Below are 21,395 nucleotides of genomic sequence, written 5' to 3'. Positions count from 1 at the left end.
TAACTGTAAACTTACATTGCTCCCTATTGCAACACTCTAGATCATTTAATTAACAGTTGAGTGATCATTTTATTGGAGTGCTTTTACCTTGTTGAGTTTTGACCTAGTTCTTTTTTATATTATTCACTCATAATATTTGTGTGGTGCAATGTTTGTACCTTCCTTTTCTTTTTTTCTTTTAGTAGTACTAGATGTAAAGCATTCATAACTTTGGGTACTACTAGTATAGTAACACTTCATATCTTTCACCTAGCAGTTGAGACTTTATTGTAGTGAAGTGATTTTAACCAAGTTGAGATGTGGCTTTAACTTCTTAGTGGAAAATTCAAGTTAGTGCCTTGATTTGAATTACCTATGTTAGGAGGATGGAGTTACTTGAACTTTTATTATGCTATACTTGAGTGGTCCAACCCTTGTAAATAGTCTATCCTAATAGAGATAGTTAGAGAGAACTCCAACTAGCGGCTCTGATACACATCAACGAGCTATTCTCAATAATGTACATCAAGGGACTATTCATCGACTTAAGGCTGAAGCTACGAGAGATTATTTGTCACTTCCAAAAGGTTCAGTTACAAGACTTTGAACAAAGCATTCAAGGAAGCACTAAATGGCCTAATTGAAGTGTTGATAATTAACATGTCCATTGTACCATAATAAGAGTAAATAGTATTTCCTTGTAGTGGGAAAATATCTTAGTTTGATAATCATCATAAAATTTTACCTTTGGAGCACCATTTTAGGTGAAATAAGACAGAGTTCAAAATGAAGTAGTCAGAAAATTTTCGCCTATAATCAAGTCTGGAGAGGAAATCATTGAAGAAATAGATAACTATGAATTTGATTCAGTAACTCAAATGAGTTCTGATGATTTAAACAAATACATTGATAGAGTGTGCAAGTGTGTGGAAGAAACGGAACATGTAGAGCTAGTGTTTAGAAATATTTACTCATTCAACATAATTTAATGTGATGCATCATGTTTTAAAAAAATTTCAATAATAATATCAATATTGTGATGAATGTTTCAGGAAAAACTAAAAACATAGTAAAATCATGTAAGAAATTAAAAGAATTAGCTTAACAAACCTGAGTTGCATCAGAATAAAACAACCAATAAATTTCTATAGGTTTGCTATACATTGGACAAAGAAAATAAATAGGCATTATTAGTTGGTTGAAAGAAATCAAATTCTCTAATGGGTATGCCTCGAATATGACTCGATGCATGGATATGAATAAATTAAAAATATTTGAAATAAAGAGTCATGATTATCACATGTTTATGCAAAGACTTATTCCAATCGTCTTCATGACTACTTTCTAATAATATTTGGCAAACACTCATAGAATTGAGTTCTTTAAAAAAATTTAACATCGAGGGTTATTATGACAGTGAAAATATTTTGGCTCGAAATAAAAATATCTTTATACTTTGTGAACTTGAGCGTATATTCCCATCTAACTTTTTTGATTCAATGGAACATCTACCAATTCATTTAGTTTATGAAGCACGACTATTTAGTCCTGTACAATACAGATGGATGTATCCATTTGAATATTTTTTTAGGAGATTGAAGAATAATACACGTAAAAAGCAAAAGATGAGGGGTCAATATGTAATGTTTATTTGGTTGTCTATTTTCAAGAGTTTCATGATAGGCCAATTGGTGCATCTGTTTGTAGATGGTTAAATAAAAGGACCATGTAGTAAGAACATACATACTACTGAACTGTGAGGAGGTCAAACCCTACATAAAGTGAGTTAACTTCTATATTTAAATATTTATCCCCTTATATTTATTTGTTATACCATATTTCTTAAAATTACATTCCTTGACAGCTTGTACGAACAACAACTACAACTACAAAATCCATCAATAGGTGCAAGTGAGGTAGAGAAAAAGTTAGAGATAGAATTTGCATTATGGTTTAAAATCTATGTAAGTTAGAGACTAAATTATTTTCTTCAAGTGTATTATATAATTGATAATTTATATCATAACTACTTTTCTAGGTGAAGGACCATAGATCAAATGGGCAAGATGAAAGGATAATGGATCTTGCATCAGGACCTCTCTGTAATATAAGAGTTTTCTCTGGTTACTATGTTAATGACTTCAAATTTCACATGGCACAATGCGATTCACATACACTGACCTATAATTTAGGTGTTTGTGTAAAAGGATCTATCAACAATACTAATACTGAATTTGATTACTATGACAGACTTGACGAAATCATTGAGGTTGAATATCCTACTTTACCTATAAAAAGGTGTGTGTTATTCAAATGTTCATGGTATGATCCAACTCCAAGAACAAGTACTAGAATACATTCAAACTATAATTCAATTGAAGTTAATGCAAATAAAAGATTCAACAAGTTTGAACCTTTCATTTTCGTGGTACAAGTTGGTCAAGTTTTCTATATTGAATACCCGATGAAGAGAAGAAGATCTAGTGAATGGTTAGTAGTTTGTTAATGAAGCCTCACTCTACCATAGAAATGTTGAACTCCATCACGGTCCAAAACCATGATGCATTTCAAAATGAGGAAGTGGAGATACATTCAGTTGATTCATAAATTCAATCCACATCCCAATTACTTGTAAATGTAAATGTCACTTACGAGAAAATAGATGATGGAGAGATGTCCAACAGTGAAGAGCTTGATGTACTAATATAGTCTATGAAGACTTAGAAATTGTTAATGTTAATGATTCAGATTGTAATGATGATTAAATTTTAGAATTAATGTTATATTATTCAGTTATGGATATGCTTACTTTTTACATATAAATCTCACTAGTTCTACCATATAAGACATTATTATTTTGATTTGATTATTAGTTGGACTGTGTATGTGTTATAATGTTATTTTGTAGATATAATCATGTCAGATAGTGCACCAGTACACGATGGTCAGATTATGTTGAGGATTATTGGGGATTGGTAAGTATTGATATTATTAGTAATTTAAATTTATCTAATCTTTTATTTATTATTTCAAAAAATAAAATTTTTTCATGCAATTTTATTCCCAATGGTCATAGTGTATCTGCGTATATCACCAAAAAAATTAAAGAATATCAGTGCGCTTTTGGTTCTACATGGAGGCATGTAGACCAAGATCTTAAAGATTTTTATTATTATGAATTTTTTTGATAAGTAATTTGAATATTATTGATACTGTATAATATCTTTATACTAAATTTCTCGATATTATTGCAGAAAAAATATACTTGGGAGGTAGGACATGAGAAGAATTTAAAAAATATAGAATAATTATTATAAAAAATTATATAAAGACTTGTTATACAAGTGGAGAAGAAAGGAAAACAAAGTCATCCTATGTACCAATTGAGATTTGGGATGCATGAAAGAACATTTGGACGGCAGAAAAATGACAGCAAAATTCATTGACTGTTGGAAACAATAGACAAATAGGGTTGCAAATTAGAATTTATAAATTTATCGAAAACCCACGATAAATTCAAACAAATGAAGTATAGGGGCCTCGAGTCGTATTTTTCCAAGGGCTAGTAGGAAATTTGTATAATTGAGCTTATCGTGTCGTATTTTTGGGGTTTTCTAAGGTAAATGGGGTTTTTTGTAGTTTTGAACTGAAATGTAAATGAAAGATTGGCGAATGAATGAAAAACACAATTAACTAATCTAAAAATGAAATTATTGAACCAAGGTATCAAACAAACCTAAGTTGCAATTCAAAATCCTATTAAAACCCTAACTGTTCAAATCCTAAACCTAAATGCAACCTAAACAGAATTCAGTGCACTAGATGACACACAACCAATATCCAAGGTGCTTAGACAAGAACAAAGGTTGGCACAGCTGGGAGTTTGGCACGGAGAGGTTTTTGTGGCACGGAACAGTAACAAGCAAACTCAAAATTCAGCAACCATACGAAGGATTAAACCAAGCTAATGAGGCTCTAAAGCTAGGCAAAATCAAAACACAACTAAAACATTAAGCTGATAACCAAGTGCACAAAGTTTTGATTTGAACACAAACACAGAATCAAAGAAATTCAGAAGCAGAAACAAGCTAAAACTGGGAAATGCAGAAAAAACAGTAAAACTCATCCTCTTCTCCCTTCTCCGATGGTTCTCCTCAGCTGGGTGTCAATCCAGCCTTACTGAGCAATTTGGAGTCTTCCACGCGGTCTTCGGGAGGTTTACTAGCTGCCCGACGCCTGAAAACCCTGGAAAAACCCTCGCCGGAGCTGACAGAACGCCGCACAGTTCGCGCGAAGCTGGCAAAAACTGGAATCCTCCGTTTCTGGTTGCTCCGATGATGTTTCTGATGACACAGGAGAGCTCAGCGATCCCAGGAGAACCCCTCCTTGAAGCTCTGGCTCGTGTTGTGCCACAGACGGCCGGAATCGCCGGAAACAGAGTTTGGAAACGCCGGAAAGACCCTCTCCGTCGCGCCCTTCCAGTCGCCGGAAAAATACCCAATCGGCCGGCGTTGGACTCTTCGTTGATCAAGGATCACAATGGGATAGGTTTGGGAGGACGGGAGCTCGCCATTTGGTACGCTCCTCAACAGAGGAGGCGTTGTCGCGGGGACGAAGCACAGTGTCGGGGGCGGCTCACTGTTCATACCGAAGGTTGAGGTTTATATACTTTTGATTAATCAAGCGATCTGGGCCTTTGATTTTGAATCCGACGGCCAGACTTGATCTGAGCTCTAGGGCTTCTTAGGGCTTCCAAAAATTTGAGAAATTTTGATCAAGCTCGATCTAAGTCATGTCCTCCATGTTGGCTTGATCGGTTTGGCAATTTTGACTTGAGTTGATCACGGTTTAGCTCGAGTCGGGTCCGATTTAGCACTTAAAATCAATTAAAATCCAATTAATGCCAAAAATTCACCATTTAAATCATAAAAATTATATCAAGCCTCAATTTAATCAATATAGGACAATTAAAGTCAAACCGATCCATTTTATAATTTATTTAAATGTAAAAGCTCAAAATTGAATCAGTTTAAACTATAAAAATCCTAAATCATCAATATGCCTGGATCACGATCTCTATTGTAGGCATGCAATAGACTTAATGAGTTTACAATAAAATTATATAAGGATTTTATAATTATTAATCAACTTAATTTATTTTATAAAAAAATTATGTATGCAAGCAAATTCTTTGCACAAACTTGGCAATTGTTGGGAAGTATTTTGTAATACCCACAAAAAAGGATGGAACTTTTTTCGATGCTGAATCAAAGGCCGTAAGAATATAAACTTTACCGTTCATTTTAAAAATGACTAGCTTTATTAATTATATATTAGATAATAATAATATTTTTTTACATAGGACGATATGAGTGATTAAGTTACACATGCGTCTTAGCCTACTATAGAGGAAGAGGACTTATATACTCTATCGCATGATGCTATAAATGATATATATGAGGTTGTCGGTGGAAGGAAAGAGAACTCCCTCTATGGCCTTGGCTTATAGGTAAAAATTATATATGATCATGTGGTGAACCCTAGGCTCAGAGGTCATTCTAGTTCTTCATCTACTTATAAATTGCAAGCATTAAGACAAGAAAATAAAGAAATGAGGGATCAAGTCATGACATTACAGCAGTTAATGAAAGATCAAGTCACGATAGTAGAACAGTCGATAGAAGATTAGGTTAAGCCGGCAATAGAGCAACAAATGTAAGAATTCATATCTCATTATACATTAATGAGTTTTTTTTGCTTTTCTAACACCGCATGATTTTGATTTACATGAGACTCAAAACCCGAACGCTATTGACAAGTAACTTATAATAACAACAATTCTTTTTATGTGTGTTGACCTTCAACTTAATTTTTTTAATTATCACTCATAAAACATATAAAATTATTCTGTTAATTTTGATACTATAAACAACTATAATTGTATTACATCTTTTCAGGATCAATATAGATAAAAGGTCAGCACTTGAAAAATTAGATTTAATATTATATATGAGGTATATATTATTTTAATTAAAACATGTTAAACTTATGTTTATCGGTTTGTGTATTTTTTTGATAAGTAGTTTTGACTTTATATATATCTATTTTAACTTTAGATTCATATATATGAGCAAGATTCTTTCAAAATAAAAAATATAGTGAAGTTTAAACCATGTGCTTATTTTTTTAATATCCGATCATATTGTACTTATAATATAATGAAGTTTAAATCATGTGCTTATTTTTTTAAATATCCTATCATATTGTACTTGTAGGATGGGATGATGATAAATGTACTAATTTTGTAGGATGGGATGATGATCAATGTATTAATTTTTTAGTAGGATGGGATGAGATGTGATGGATTCGAACTATATATGTGTTTGTTTTTGTGATGAAAGTGATGAATATATTATTTTTAAATCATGTCCTTGTTTTTAAATATTGTTTTAATTTGTTGTTAAATATATGTTTTGTTTTAGAATGTTGCTTTGTTGATAAAGTTTCTTTGTTGAATATATCATGGATGGTTTGTAATGTAAATAGTAATTTTGATCATTTTGTTGAAATTTGAATGTAAACAAGATTTAAATCAGGAAATTAATGATTGTTGCCAAAATTTTAACTTAATTTAGTATAAATTTTAATTCCATCACTAAGTTCATCAATGATCAAAAATTAATGACAGTTAATTTTCATCGCTAATTTGCTATATCTCTTGTATAGTAGTGTAGGCTAAACAACATGAGTGCATACAAACCACCGAAGCAATTAAGGAATTAGAAATACATATAATTTATTATAAAATTAGATCCAAAATACATGATTAATAAAGACAAAATTTGAAGTACCTATTTATTAAACAAATTTAGTCGCATCTAGGCTCTAATCGGTTCTAGTGTTTTAAACCATATAAATAGTAAAAAAAATATTGAATGTAAGTTTTGAAAATTATTATGGTCAACCCGATCGAGGTCCAAACACAAACCTGGCCAGCTTATTTGCTCGACGGCATATGAATCTCCAAGTCAATCTATCACATGAAACATGATCTTGATATACTTCGATTGGAAAATACAAATGCAAGCTACGCTTGATAAGTATGTTCGAGTCAACGTTGACTTAACGTTTCTATCATTGTTTCACATGCTCTTGCACTACGTTCCCACTCGTCGTTGACTTAAACATCCGAGTTGATTAATGGCGAACCAGCCTTGCTGTTAATACTACTGAGCTACTCCGGCGCGATTATAGGTGAAAATGATGGATTAAGTCTTAAGCTCCTTCGTAAACGAGCCCCTTAACGACTATTTTGCATAACAAGATACGAAATGCCATAATTGACTTCGTCGTTATTTGTAGAAGATTTCGCCAAGTTAGAAACCATTAATTAAAATAACTCAAAATTTACTATTTTTAAAAATATAAAAATATTAAATATCGTGGGGCCCACGCACATAGTTGCCATTTTTGTTTATTTCCTCTCAATTTTATTGGCTGTTGGAAACGCCAATCGGACTGGCATTTTTTTTTCTTTAATAATAATAATAATAATAAAATTACTTATTTCATTTTATTTTTTAAAAATATTTCGCAGAATAAATAAATCGACCGCTTCGTCGGTTCTGCTCTGCCAGTCGAGGGAGAGGGGAAGAGGGAGGACAGCGGAGAGGAGTAGGTGGTCGGGGCCATGGAAGGTAGGTAATTGAGCTCAAGTTTGGGTTTTTTTCCCACTTCTTGTTCTTGCGGCTACCACTTGGGTTAATGCGTGTCGATGCAGGAGGCATTGCGGATCTGTCGACCTCCTTGGCTCTCTACTTGGATCAGGCTTCCGATTTCATCTTCACTTCCTTGAGCCGGGCGGCGCCGGTATGGGAGGCGGTGAGGGCGGCGGTGCTGCTGCCGCTGATGAAGACGGCGGTGGTGCTGTGCTTGGTTATGTCGGTGATCCTTGTCGTCGAGAAGCTGTCGATGGCGCTCGTCGCTCTCTACGTGAAGGTCTTCAGACGGACGCCGGAGAAGGTGTACAAGTGGGAAGAGATGCCGCAGGATCCGGAGCTCGGCTCGCTGCTCTACCCCATGGTCCTGGTCCAGATCCCCATGTTCAATGAGCGAGAGGTAAAAGTTATTATTCTCGGCGGATTCCTAGAGTTCTGTTTTTTTTGCACTTTCTCTTTTAAAAAGAGCTCATTTTTTTTAACACTGGATCGCCACTTTGGAACTCAGACTAGTTTGTTCTTCCTCAAAACGCGCATCAGAAGTTACAGATCATCTTGAGCATTGTCGAAAGATGAGGAACATTTTTTTTTTTTTTGTCCTTTTGGTGTGTGTGAACGTTTGAGTACAGTCATCTTCACCAAAGTCTGCAATCTTTCCTCTCTTTCAGTCATCTTTTGCACAGTGAACCAAGACCTAGCATCTTCTCGAAAGGCACTCTTTTGATCGATCAATAAGGCTTATAGCTGGTTACTCCAGTGGTTTTGGACTAAATTACCCTTATTCGAGAACTTAGTGCTAGTCAAATTAGGGTCTTTTGGTTCTACGTTGGGTCTCAATTATATGTGTGAGTCACTGCTGATTTTGTTAATTTCTTGATGTGGACCACTGCAATGTTGGCATCCATCTGATGTGTGGAGGATGCTTGCTTTGGTTGGATTGGATCTGTGTGTCTCACGTTATAGCAGCAAAGTTTGTTGAATTTTTTATTCATGTGGTGGTGCTCAAGACCCGTCTCTTTTTTGGAGTGGACCGAGTGGTCTTTTTCATTGTAGGACCGAAGAAAATTAAGCATCAATTTTCTCTCTGATTTAGGCTTACTAAATATCAGAATTTAAAGGTTAGACATATTATTAATTAACCACAAATATAGGATAAGTAGAATGGAGTGCGTTATGGACTATTTAGAATCTTGTATGACAATCCTAAAAATCATGAAATATGGTTGGAATTTTTTAATGCACTCAAATGTTAATCTTTAGACAGGTTAATAGGACGACAGGCTGCAGCTTTGTGCTTGGTTATGGGTGCAGCCATGTAGGGGCTAAAAACGTGTTTGCCAACTTTCCATTTGCCTAGAGTTGCTTTACAATTATTGTATGCAATGTGAGGTGTGACCTTTTATTTTACTTCTGGATCCTCAAATCAAGTACATCCTATCTTCACGCGATGGACCTGAATTTTATACGAAGATGCAGCGCTGTGATACAACTATTATGGTAGAATACTTTGGCAGATCTAGTTTATTTTATTTTATACTGGCTCTGTTCTTAGAGAGGCTGAGTCACTAGATAGAGTAGGGCACATCTTCATTGTTCTCGGCTGAGACAAAAACCGACAATTCTTTTCTCTTCGTTTTTTTGGGTACTGTCATGGTGTTAGGTTCTGCATTTGTAAGACCTTCCAAACCTTTTTTTACATCAGGCAAAGTTAGTAACATTTAATCTGTTTCTTAGCTCTAAGCATGTAGCAGTCAGTAACATGTGCACACAATTATCAAGGCATACAAATTCTATTTACAACTTCCTCTCAGTTGGAATGTCAACTCAGGCAATAAAAAAATTATACATCGTGGATCAAAGTAAAGCCAAGGGCTGTCTGTAACTAAACAAGTGTTAACTGAATGAAAGTTCAACAATGATGGTGTAAACTTGGATATCGAAACTTGGCTTTGCCAAGATGAGACCTTGTCCTTTAGTCTAAGATGATGTCAGTGTTGCTATATGGCATCAATTAAGGAAAAATGCAGGAGTTTGTGTTGTTCAAAAAAGAAAAAAATGAACAAAAATAATGACCATAGTTTATGTTCCACGTTCTGTTCCCTTTAACGTATCAGGTTACATCTATGCAGGTCTATCAAATTTCAATTGGAGCAGTTTGCACACTTGCATGGCCAAATGACAAACTCATAATTCAAGTTCTTGATGATTCGACAGACATCACAATTAGGGTAAGTTTCCTCTTATTGTTGACTTCCTCCTAAAAGTTGCATTTTAAGATTTTTTTTTTTACTTACGTCAGTGCTAAACCCAAAATATTTTGCAGGCTAAGAATCACTTCCTTCTAAAAGTTGCATGTCAAGATTCCTTTACTGTTATAACAGTGCTAAACCATATATATTTGCAATTACTCATCAAAATTGATATTAAGAGAAAAATATCAATGTATATTCAGGAACTAGTGCAAGAGGAATGTGGAAAGTGGCAGAGAAAGGGTCGGAACATACATTATATATCTAGGGATAATCGAAATGGATACAAGGCTGGTGCTCTGAAAGCAGCAATGGAACTCGACTATGTGAAAGAATGTGATTATGTTGCAATATTTGATGCAGATCATGAGCCCCCAACTGATTTCCTTTTAAGATCCATTCCTTTCCTCATGCACAATCATGAGATTGCGCTTGTTCAAGCACGGTGGAAGTTTGGTAAATTTATGCCTAACCAATTCTCTATATCTGTTCTACCAAAACAGAGAACTTTTATCCTTATTTTGCATCAGTTGAACTAGCAAACCGTCATCCTTACGTTATATTGAGGCCATGATTAGCATTAATTATCCTCTAATGCTTATAACAAAACCTTCATAATATTATTGATGTTAGAGGAACATTCCAACTTAGTCCAAATAAAATAATTACAAATATTGCATACCAGAAATTTTTTCTGAGCCTTCCATTTACTGTCCACATGTTTCGTTGACTTCTCAGTATTGGTTTTGTCTTTATAATCCATGACTTGTATGCGTAGACAATAGACATAGAACAAGGGAGAAAAATTCAGTTGTTTTTAAGTGATAATTTGATCAACTGCTGGTTAGTTCATCAACTATTGTGCCGTCTCATTCTCATTACATCACTGCCACTACTTTGGTAATGTTGTAACATGCAGGATAAACTTGAAACTTCAATTCATTGACATACTATTTTTGTATTAGGACCCACAAATTGTATTTAGTAAACCTGATTAATATTTGCATTATTGTATCCTCTATAGTGAATGCCAATGAATGTGTAATGACAAGGATACAAGAAATGTCATTGAACTACCATTTCAAAGTGGAGCAGCAATCGGGTTCGTCGACTATGGCATTTTTTGGATTTAATGGTAAGTTATCCTTTCTATTGCCACCATAAACTTTCACCATGAAATCTGCACATCTACAAGACATCATAGAATGAGGCTCATTGGAAGGCTTGTTATGAGAGAATTTTCTCAAGGACTGTAAATTATATAGTCAAAATGAATTTCACAAAAATGCTTGATTACTCATAATGTGCTATGACATATCTTGCAACACCTAAATGACATAATCATGGATATTTTGCCTCTGTTCATTTTTCCTGTATCAAGAAAACAAGTATGGACTTAACCTTCAGTCTAACTGATCAATTGATTTGTTGATTTCTTTCCAAGGAACTGCTGGTGTGTGGAGAATTCTAGCTATTAATGAAGCTGACGGTTGGAAAGAGCGAACTACTGTTGAAGACATGGACTTAGCAGTCAGAGCAACCCTTCGAGGCTGGAAGTTTTTATACATGGGAGACCTGAAGGTTTGTGTCTACATAATAAGTTAACGAGTAGCTGTACTTATCATAATGAATGCATAACTAGTATGAGTTTAGAACTATGCTGGATACGGTACTGGTTTTCTTTGTCAAAACTATTCCATGAAGGACTTGGATATGGCACGGGGTGCAGTTAGAACAGACCAACATGATAAATTTATGAACTGTACATATGGGATGGCAAAACCCACACACACACACCACAGGCCCCAACTCAAAAGAAGCACATGATGTTGCATGTATTTAACATATCTAGTAGTCTTTTGTAGATGCTAATGTATTACATGCCTCAATGAGATTGAAGCTTTATGTGACATGATGTGTGAAAATGATATAGTTGGATACAACTAGCATTCTAAAATTTCCATGTTTTGTGGCCTATTGTGTTTCTTAAACATCTATCACCTATTGGTACAACTTAGCTGTGACATATTATTCAGTTTCTCAACGACTATTGTTTCCATACCCCATTTAAGGACCTTTTCATCTACAAGAACGTTTTTTTTTGAATATTTGTGATCTTCCCTGGACCTGCAAAATATTTGTAGCTTTGAAGCAGGGAAGTATTCAAAATATTTGCAACTCAATAACAACTTTTTTCTTCAGATAATATCTAACCGAGGCAAATTTTTGGTTTTCTAGGTCAAAAGTGAGCTACCAAGCAGTTATAAAGCATATCGTTATCAGCAACATCGTTGGGCCTGTGGACCTGCAAATTTGTTTAAGAAAATGGCATTAGATATTCTAATGGCTAAGGTTAGTGCTAGCTTGTTAATTGTAATGTCATCAAATCCATGAATCAGTGATGATTGTGCCAAAACTATATAGATTTTCTTGAGATGCCACTTTATGGCAGAATCAAGAAGAGAGAAATCATCACTCACTCATGTGAATGATCCTAACTTGTCAGTTAAGTAGTGTTAGTAATGTACTTCATTTTACTTGGTTTCAACAGAAAGTGACCTCATTGAAGAAATTATTTTTGCTCTATAACTTCTTCTTTGCAAGAAGGATCATATCCCACAACGTGACTTTCTTCTTCTACTGCATCATCATCCCATTGTCTTCTTTTTTCCCTGAAGTTGTGATTCCAAAATGGGGGGTGTTCTATGTTCCAACTCTCATTACCATCCTCAATTCAGTTGGAACTCCAAGGTTTGTCACATTTACATTTACTTTTTTTTTGAGCTTATGAACTACAAAAGTGAAGTTAAAAGCCAAAAGCCGGAAAATGAGGCTGAAATTCTGTTGGCATGGTGTCGTCTTAAAACTATTGGCTTATATTGATTCAATATATTTCCTTGGTAGTATTCTGAAAACTGAAAGAAAGAGGTTAGATATGTTTTTCCTTTTTCATCATTTTTCACTTTTTTTTCTCTTTATTTTAACAGGTCTTTACATCTAATTGTCATCTGGGTATTTTTTGAAAATGTCATGTCCTTGCATCGATGCAAAGCTGTTTACATTGGTCTTCTTGAAGCGGGAAGGGTAAATGAATGGGTTGTCACGGAGAAACTAGGGAATGCATTGAAGACTAAACAAATTTCAGCAGTTGCTAAGAAATTCCCAAGGAACTTGTGGGAAAGGTAATCTTGATAACATATCCATAAAATTAACTTCCACATGGCTACCCAAAATTTATGATTACTAATTAACCTTTATTACTTGGCAAACAGGTTCCTATTCTTAGAGTTGGGCTTAGGATTATTCCTCTTAATCTGCGCATGCCAAAATTTCTTCTTCAGAAGAAATCAGCACTTCTTTTTCATTTTCCCTCAAACTATTTCCTTCCTCTTGATGGGGTTTGGATTTGTTGGCACTCATATCCCACAAACCAAGTAGCTGAACAAAGCCAAAACATTACATTGGATTGCGCTTCCTCGGTCACCTTTATCTATATATCTTCTAATTCTTTCAAGATTTATTTATGTAACATTTCTTGAGAATAAGGTCATTTTAGCATCATGCTGTCGGTAGAGATTAACTGATTCCACCATTAAACATCCCACCAAATAACATGAAGAAATGCAGAGAACTTGTTTGGGAACAAGAGGCAGACTACATCCAGTGCAAGATGAGGCATTCAGAGTTAAAGAATGCAGAATGTAGCTACTAAATTATCAGTGTAAAATTTTCATGGTGATAAGTGATGGATTCATTCAAATGTAGTGATGGCAAGTTCTTTGGTTTTTTTTTTCCTGGTTCTAATCACATGTCAGGGAAGAGCCTCAATTTCAATTTCAATTTCAATTTCAATGGTGGAATGTAAAAGAGATTAGAAAACAGAAAATAAAATCTTTAGTTTCAAGTATGTAGACATTTTTGCCAATCCAGTATAAATTGATTACAATGGTGAGTAAATAATATGTGGAGTGTGTTTGTTGCTTGATGTAAGACTAAACTGCTAGAAATTTAATGCAATTTCAGTTGAACTACATTGAATTTCTTTTGCTCATAGAGAAATGGTGAGTAAATAATATGTGGAGTGTGTTTGTTGCTGGATGTAAGACTAAATTGCTAGAAATTTAATGCAATTTTAGTTGAACTACATTGAATTTCTTTTGCTCATCGAGAAAAAAAAATATCATCACCAAGCCATTTCATCCAGTTGAGATGGATTACATGAATTTTCTCTCCATTGATTCTATGCAAGATTATATTTTTAGTCAGTGATGGTTCATTTTTAGACGACCTCCTAGTTATTCTTTGAATAGAGGTACTCTACAATCAATGAATTAGCTTTATAGAAAGTGAAGTTAAGATTGACATTAATCGGTTTAAATAAGTTTTGACACTAGTTGTTTTGAGGTAATACAACAAATTTTTAGCACTAACTAAAAAATTACATAATGTATTTTAATACTTGAAATTCAATTAAAAGATAATTGCGTGTATAAATAGAGGTAATAATGTAAAATTTTAATGAGTCATAAATACTCAAGGATAATTGCAGCGAATGTGTCTCAAAATCCTGGGTAATCATTGATCTCAAAATCCATTCATTCACTTTTGGCTTCCTGGAACACTTCACCTCCATTTCTAGTCTGCATTCCAGTCAAAGAACGTGAACTTAAAATTATATTTGGTTCAAGATTAACAGAACAAGCAATTAGAGATGACAAGCACCTGAGCAGCATCATTAGGAGCTAACAGCTCTCTCTCCAATCTGAACAAAACAAATCTCAACACCCAGAAAGAACAGAACAATTGCGTTTAGATTTTTTTTTTACTTGATTTCTTTCCTATGATGATGGTGCAGCAGATGACTACTTGTTGTTGGAATTCCATGGCAGCATGAAGCAATGAGCTGAGAGAAGGCCAATGAGATCAGTAACACCTAAGGCAGGTCGGCCTCTCCATAGTAGTGTCATGAGGACTCCTTGCAGTGCCATTGATGAACATTCCATCAAAGTTTTTGGATGTTTTTATGGGAGAATTCCTCTTCTATTTAGCTAAATAAAAGAACTTTTTTTTCTACCTACCTAATTTCTATATATATATATCTTTCCTTTCCAGCTACTTCCACTATAGGCACTATGCTACTCAATCAACTATATATCCTAGCAAATATATGAGCTCTTAACTGGTTGAATGGTTTGCTGATGCATGCTGAGTCCAGAAAGAGAATGCACATCCAAAAGAAAAGATCGTGGGACGAGATATTTAGGGTGTAGGAAGAAGGGGATGAACCAGGTTGGAGTGCAATGTAAGATCTTTTCTCAGAGCACCCAACACCACTACACAAAAACAAGTGTATTTTATCTTATTGCTATGCAGCAGATACAACTTGCAATCTCTGAATGCCACTTTTCTCTTGGTGTTTGGCATCCGTTTTTATCTTTTTTCCTTTTCAAACTCTGATGGTTGTTCTAAACAGGTCATTAAGGAGAAAAGTCAATTCGATGACTGAATTTAAGAATGCTTAGCTTTGCACAAGTCTTTTGGCTGTTCTTGGTGGATTGCGTTAGGTCTGATACGGCTAAGATTCGTCATGCTAAGCATGATGGCGTGTCTTGGGCTGACTCAACAAAGATTAAATTAAGAACAAAAACTCTTGTACGAAAAACTCAATGTTATGGCGCCAAGGCAATCCACCGAACACCTCGCGTGCAAAGCCATGGAAAGCAAATCCTACTTGAGCTGCTAGAGATTAAACACACGCTGTTCCTAACCATCTCACTCGCCATCATCAGCGGCGCGAGGACAACGCGTTCAAGCCTGACGAAGAGCAAGAAAAGCAAATGAAAGATCAGTTGTACGGAGGCGCGTTGGCATCACTACTTGAGAAAAACAAAGTGAGAATGGAGGAATCAGTTTCTATCCCATCAGTATCCAACGTTCTCCTCCTGGTCCAGTGGTCGGTCCTTCTCTCAATGCGTTCTTCTAGAACCATCTCGACCTTGTCAGCCATGGCCGATGGCTTTTGTGCCGTGGGAGGGCAGGAAACCAGGGACTCCATACGCCCACAATAAATACCACAAATCAGTGGGCAGAACAGCATGCTGTGAACTAAGCATGTGGAATTTGATAAAAATTGAAGAATTAAAATTTTAAAATAATTATTTAAATTTATTTTAATAAATTTAAAATTTTAATTTGAATTTGATTGGTTTATATATTATCAAACTTTCCATTCAAATTTACTGATGGTTCAAAATATATATATATATTTTGATATTCTGCGTGATTCCCTTGTGCGTGCTCGTGCGTGACACGCGATCCACCGTTCATCACACGATCGCGTGCCAGATCTGACCGTCCAAATGTGGAAATGCATAGTATTCCGCCTCCCCGACCCCCGCCGCTTTCGGCCGCCCTCGCCGCGTCGTCCGGCCACCGCCGACCGCCGGCCCGGGCCCGATCGACGCGCTACTCGTCGACACGTCAGTCGGAATCTGATTCCGACCGGATTGCGGTCGGAATCCGACGCAATTTGGTCGGAAACGTGGCCGGCAGTGGCGCGCGTCGGTTTCTGACCAAATCGCGATCGGATTCCGGCCAAATCGCGGGCGGAGACCGGCCAAGGAAGGACCGCCGTCGCACACCGGCCCTTTCCCGGCCGGTCTCCGACTGCGATTTGGCCGGAAACGGCGCGTGCCACTGCCGACCGCGTTCCGACCAAATTGCGTCGGATTTCGACTACAAGCCGGTCGGAATCCGATACTGGCCGACGCGTCGGCGAGTGGCACATCGATCGGGTCCGATTTGACGGCCGGTGGTGGTCGAACGGCACGACGAGGGCGGCTGGAAACGACGGGGGTCGGCTATGTCGCGCACGGAGTCGCGCAGCGTGGGTCACGCAGAATATCATATATATTTTGCATCACTTTCTATACCTACTTTGTCAATTTCAAAGTTATTTTGGAGTTGACAATGTGATTACTCTGACCAATAAGTATAATTGAAAGAAAAGTTATAATAAAAAACATATATAAAGTCAACCTCTGTTGATCTATAAATTCTACGAAAGGGAGAGTATAAGAAATTTAATAGTACGGCCTATAGACTTTTTTTTGAGTGTCTGATGGATGATATTCGAATTTTAATAGAATTTTGCAAAAAAAAACAAAGGGATAAAGTTTAACCACAATCTCCTCAAATCTAAACTTAAGGTATCTAGCCAAAACCTTCTTCTAAATTCTATTTTATTATATCAAAGAAATTGATATTCTTACTCAAAAGGATAGAACAAAAGGACCTAGTTGGATAATCAAATTGGTTAATTGTAATAATAAAAAACTTTTAAATTTGTCATTTATTCTTTCTTTTTTCAAGAAAATGATAGGAGATATATTCCAAGTTTGAGTTGGGAAGGAAAAGGTCTAAGGAGCCTCCTTTTGTTCTTTTCCCTTCTCTCCATGTGGCCCTTGATAAACATGACTGTGCGGCTTATCGGTTATTGATCAACTTGAACTTTGAGTTTCGATCGAACCGATCCAAGTATGATATGTGATTCAATTGAGTGAATCGATCGGGCTGACTTGATTTTGAAAACATGGTCAGCAACAGTAGCTGGGCAATTGGTCGAGCACTAAACACTTTACTTTGGTGGCAAAGGTTTGCTCCAAAAGTAAATGGTGAGGTTGGAGAAAAAGGCATAGAGAATCAAATAACGCCCTCCCAAGGCCACAAAGGAACTTGTGGCTCAAAATCCACTCTGAGTGCTGACCTGGCCCTCCTCTTCTGATGCAGTTAAACACTGAGAGAGCTGAGGAAGAGACGAGCGGACAGAGGAAGTCAAATTAGAGGGGAGAGAGAGAGAGAGAGAGAAGAGAGAGAGGTGAAACAAGGAAGTTAAAACAGGGGAGGCTGAAAACAGGGGAGGAGGATGGCTGAGAGGAGAGACTCTGCTGCAGCGATCAAGCTCTTCGGGAAGACGATAACGTTGCGCCAAGGAGCAGTTGAAGAAGGAGGGAAGGTAGTGATTCTTTTTAGTTCTTGTGTTATACGAAAGATTGTTTTTGGAACAAAAGTTAGATTTTTTTTTTTTGGCTGTGTCGTTGAGGAAAACAGGGGAGTCAGCTCTTTCTCGCGTTCTCAAGAACAAAAGATTGGCTTTCTTTCCTCTTTGATTACCTAATAGAACCTATTTCGGATTCAAGTTACTTCATATAAATTCAGTATAACTTTTTTTGCTTTTCGTGTGCTTTAGAGGAATTCGTTTCTTGGATTTGCCAATAAGTCAACTTGTTCATACCATAATTGAAGAGACATGCTTTGAATCTTTATATCAATCTCAGAAGATCAAAAGTAAAATAAAATTAACGCTCCCACTGCCAAACTAACACGATTCTGTTTCAGCCTGAGGATCCACATGAGGAAACTGCTCCGAAGACAAGCCAAGAAACAACAGATTCACAGGAGAAGAATGAGAGTGCCACCTCTCCTTCGGTCGACCAAGAGGATGCCTCTACCAAGAAGTCGAACTGTGATGAACAATCGATCGAAGGAAGCAACTCAAAAGAGAAAACTCTGAAGAAGCCCGACAAGATACTCCCGTGTCCCCGGTGCAAAAGCATGGACACCAAGTTCTGCTACTACAATAACTACAATGTGAACCAGCCCAGGCACTTCTGCAAGAACTGCCAAAGATACTGGACTGCAGGAGGTACCATGAGGAACGTCCCCGTAGGAGCTGGTCGACGCAAGAACAAGAACTCGTGCCACTACCGGCACATCTCGATACCTGAATCTGCTTTCCAAGCTCTTCGCTCCGACGAGCCATCAGCTCACTATCCATGTTTAGCCCCAAACGGCAGTGTGCTCAGCTTTGGTTCTAGTGCGCCTCTGATCAACGCAAACAAGGACGACACGTCCGAAGTTGCACTGAGCGGCAAGGTCCACGAGAGTTCTCAAGAAGCAGGCACTCAACTTCCATGTCTCAGTGGATCTACCTGGCCATATCCATGGAACACAGCACTTCCTTTTTGTGCTCCAAACGTTCCGATTCCGGTTTATCCTGCTGCAGCCTATTGGAGCTGCGCGGTTCCTCCCGGAACATGGAACACCCCGTGGCTATCTCCTATGACAACAGCCGGTTCTACCTTAGGCAAGCATGTGCGAGATGGAGAAGACGGATGCGAGCAGATGAATCTTGCCAAAACATTTAAGATCGATGACTCCGAAGAAGTATCCAAGAGCTCTATATGGACGATGGTCGGTATCGCGAGTAACAAAAGTAGCGCGAGCAGTGGTGGAGGACTCCTCAAGGCCTTCCATCCCAAGGGCAGCATCAAGAATCACGGATTTGAGGTGCCATCTCTGCTGCATGCTAACCCTGCAGCAATTGCTCGATCTCTGCACTTCCAAGAGACCTCCTAGTCAGACCACAGCTTGAAATTTTCATAGGAGGAAGAAAAATGGTCAGGAGGAATTCTAATAACATCAGGAAGGAGATGCCATTACTAATGTAACAGTAGAAGTTTAATAGTTAGTCTTCACTTTAATGGTTTGAGTAGTTTTCTGCATGTAAATAGATAAGAAGTGAGGAAGAGCAAGAGAGTTCCTTTGAACATCATAACTTTGAGAAGTTGATTGAAAAGAAAATGATTTAATACTTTCATCCTCTTAAAGTCTATGAGTTCAAGGATGAGAATGTCTAGATGGAAGAATTATAGGACCAAATGGATCAAGGAGAATGTCTTGCTTATGACAAGGAAGGGAATATAAGGGTGAAGGAAACATTCAGTTAATAACTAATGTGCTTGCAATTATAAGAGGCACAACTGAAAGATGGTTCTACTTTGGCCCACCTTTCCTCCATTGAGTATAGACAGACAAGCATCTTCACTTTCTCAAAGGCCACAACCAAGTTGACTCCTATCAAAAGCTAAAAGTGATGGGGAAGATAATTGAGAAATATCATTGTTTTCACAATGACAAGTAAACAAAGTGTAGCTATGAAAATTGAGCTGAAAATTATATTGACTGAATTTTGGATCAATAGTTTAATGGTTAGACTAGTAAATCAATTAGTCAAACGATATGTCAACCTAAACCTAAATAAGGACTCAATTGAGTCCATTGATCAAAATAGAGGCTATCTAATTGTTGAACTAAACTTTCAAGTAAGAACATGTTTAGAACATGTCTCCATGTTAATTTCTACTACCTCATCTATAGTTTTTCAGGCCACTAATGAAAAGAGTTGAGCTTCTTTTGACTTTACGGTGCATTAAGCATTTAGCCACCTCTTTGTCATCTACTGATTGGAAGCTTCATGTGTCATTGAAGCACTCAGATTCATAAAGCTAATACACTTGGGCAATGCATGAGTGTTCTTCCCCATCAAAGACAAGGAAAAAGTTGCAAGCATGGCCCAAATGACCTCAACATCATGCCTAGTGAAGTCTGAACTGAGAAGATAGCTAGGCCATGTACATGGGGATAGGAACAAATCACAAGCAAAATAATCCAAACTTGTAGATTTTATTTTAGTCTTACTTTTATCTCATAAAGAAGGATTTGCTAAGACTATACTTTAGCTTGCACAAGTATTAATAAAGATATAGATAAATCACACTTTTATCTGTATATATATATATATATATACTTTATGACCTTATCTAGTTAGGTTGTTAACCATCTGATAACCATAGTGATGTAGCCTAGGTGAACTCGATTGGGTAATCGCCCTATCAGGACCTTGTATACTCGGCCAACGCTCTCCACAATAACAGGGTCCCATCAAACCTCGACCTCCTCTACTCATGTGGTCATAATGGTTTTGGGATGATGAGGAAGCTTGGTCGAGTAGGCTCGTTCTAATCTTAACCTATGACAGTCCTTGATATAAAACTGACCCTGGTGAGACTGCCTACTTAAAAAGTGGCATCGGGCTAATGACCAGAAGTCACCAGGAGTACGGACCAATGACTATTGCCCCTAGCACAACGGTCCGTTCATGCGGTTGGCTGGTGGACGATACCTCTCTCATGCAGTTGTCAACGTGACCCACTTAAGGCTTGCGTGGCTATCTACGTGGATCTTCTACCTCCGCGGCTATATAAGATTCCGCGAAGGTAAGTAAAGGTATGATTTTTTTTCTCTCACGCAAAGACTAATCTTCTTCTTTGAGTTCTCTCTCGTGCACGCGAGACTTCCCTTTCGGCTCATTGTTGACTTGACTGTCAGAGAGGTCATGTTGGCAACATTGGCCCTTAACTAATGCACTTTGATTTGTAGGATGTAGACAACAAGCACATTAGAGGACCCACCTCGACTGCAGTCCCGAAAGAAGAAGGAAAAGATCCTGAGTGGGTGCAGAAGGACACCATTAAATTGACGCTATTTGTGAGAATGAAGACATTACCTAGCTAGGAAGGCTGCCAAGGGTGGTTCAAGAGAATGCGGG

At 37.0% G+C, this 21,395-nt stretch overlaps 2 protein-coding genes across 2 annotated transcripts; both read left to right on the top strand.

Annotated features, from left to right (window-relative positions):
* The first annotated feature begins 7,622 nt into the window (after window positions 1-7,622).
* Window positions 7,623-13,798, top strand: LOC141844743 (putative glucomannan 4-beta-mannosyltransferase 11). The gene is made up of 10 exons (XM_074732738.1): window positions 7,623-7,676; window positions 7,760-8,097; window positions 9,827-9,925; window positions 10,150-10,402; window positions 10,971-11,081; window positions 11,391-11,527; window positions 12,185-12,298; window positions 12,498-12,697; window positions 12,934-13,128; window positions 13,219-13,798. The coding sequence occupies exons 1-10, from the start codon at window positions 7,670-7,672 to the stop codon at window positions 13,382-13,384; spliced, it is 1,620 nt and encodes a 539-aa protein (XP_074588839.1). The 5' UTR covers window positions 7,623-7,669; the 3' UTR covers window positions 13,385-13,798.
* Window positions 13,799-17,817: 4,019 nt separating this feature from the next.
* Window positions 17,818-19,538, top strand: LOC141845453 (cyclic dof factor 1-like). The gene is made up of 2 exons (XM_074733504.1): window positions 17,818-17,960; window positions 18,344-19,538. Exons 1-2 carry the CDS (start codon window positions 17,871-17,873, stop codon window positions 19,361-19,363), a joined length of 1,110 nt encoding a protein of 369 aa, XP_074589605.1. The 5' UTR covers window positions 17,818-17,870; the 3' UTR covers window positions 19,364-19,538.
* Window positions 19,539-21,395: the final 1,857 nt, after the last annotated feature.

The sequence above is a fragment of the Curcuma longa genome, chromosome 14 (assembly GCF_044706935.1).
Source record: "Curcuma longa cultivar G26 ecotype Majalengka, Jawa Barat chromosome 14, ITB_CL_G26_1.1, whole genome shotgun sequence".
Lineage (NCBI taxonomy): Eukaryota > Viridiplantae > Streptophyta > Magnoliopsida > Zingiberales > Zingiberaceae > Curcuma > Curcuma longa.
The sequence above is the reverse complement of the archived record's forward strand: the minus strand, read 5'-3'. Positions and strand labels throughout refer to the sequence as shown.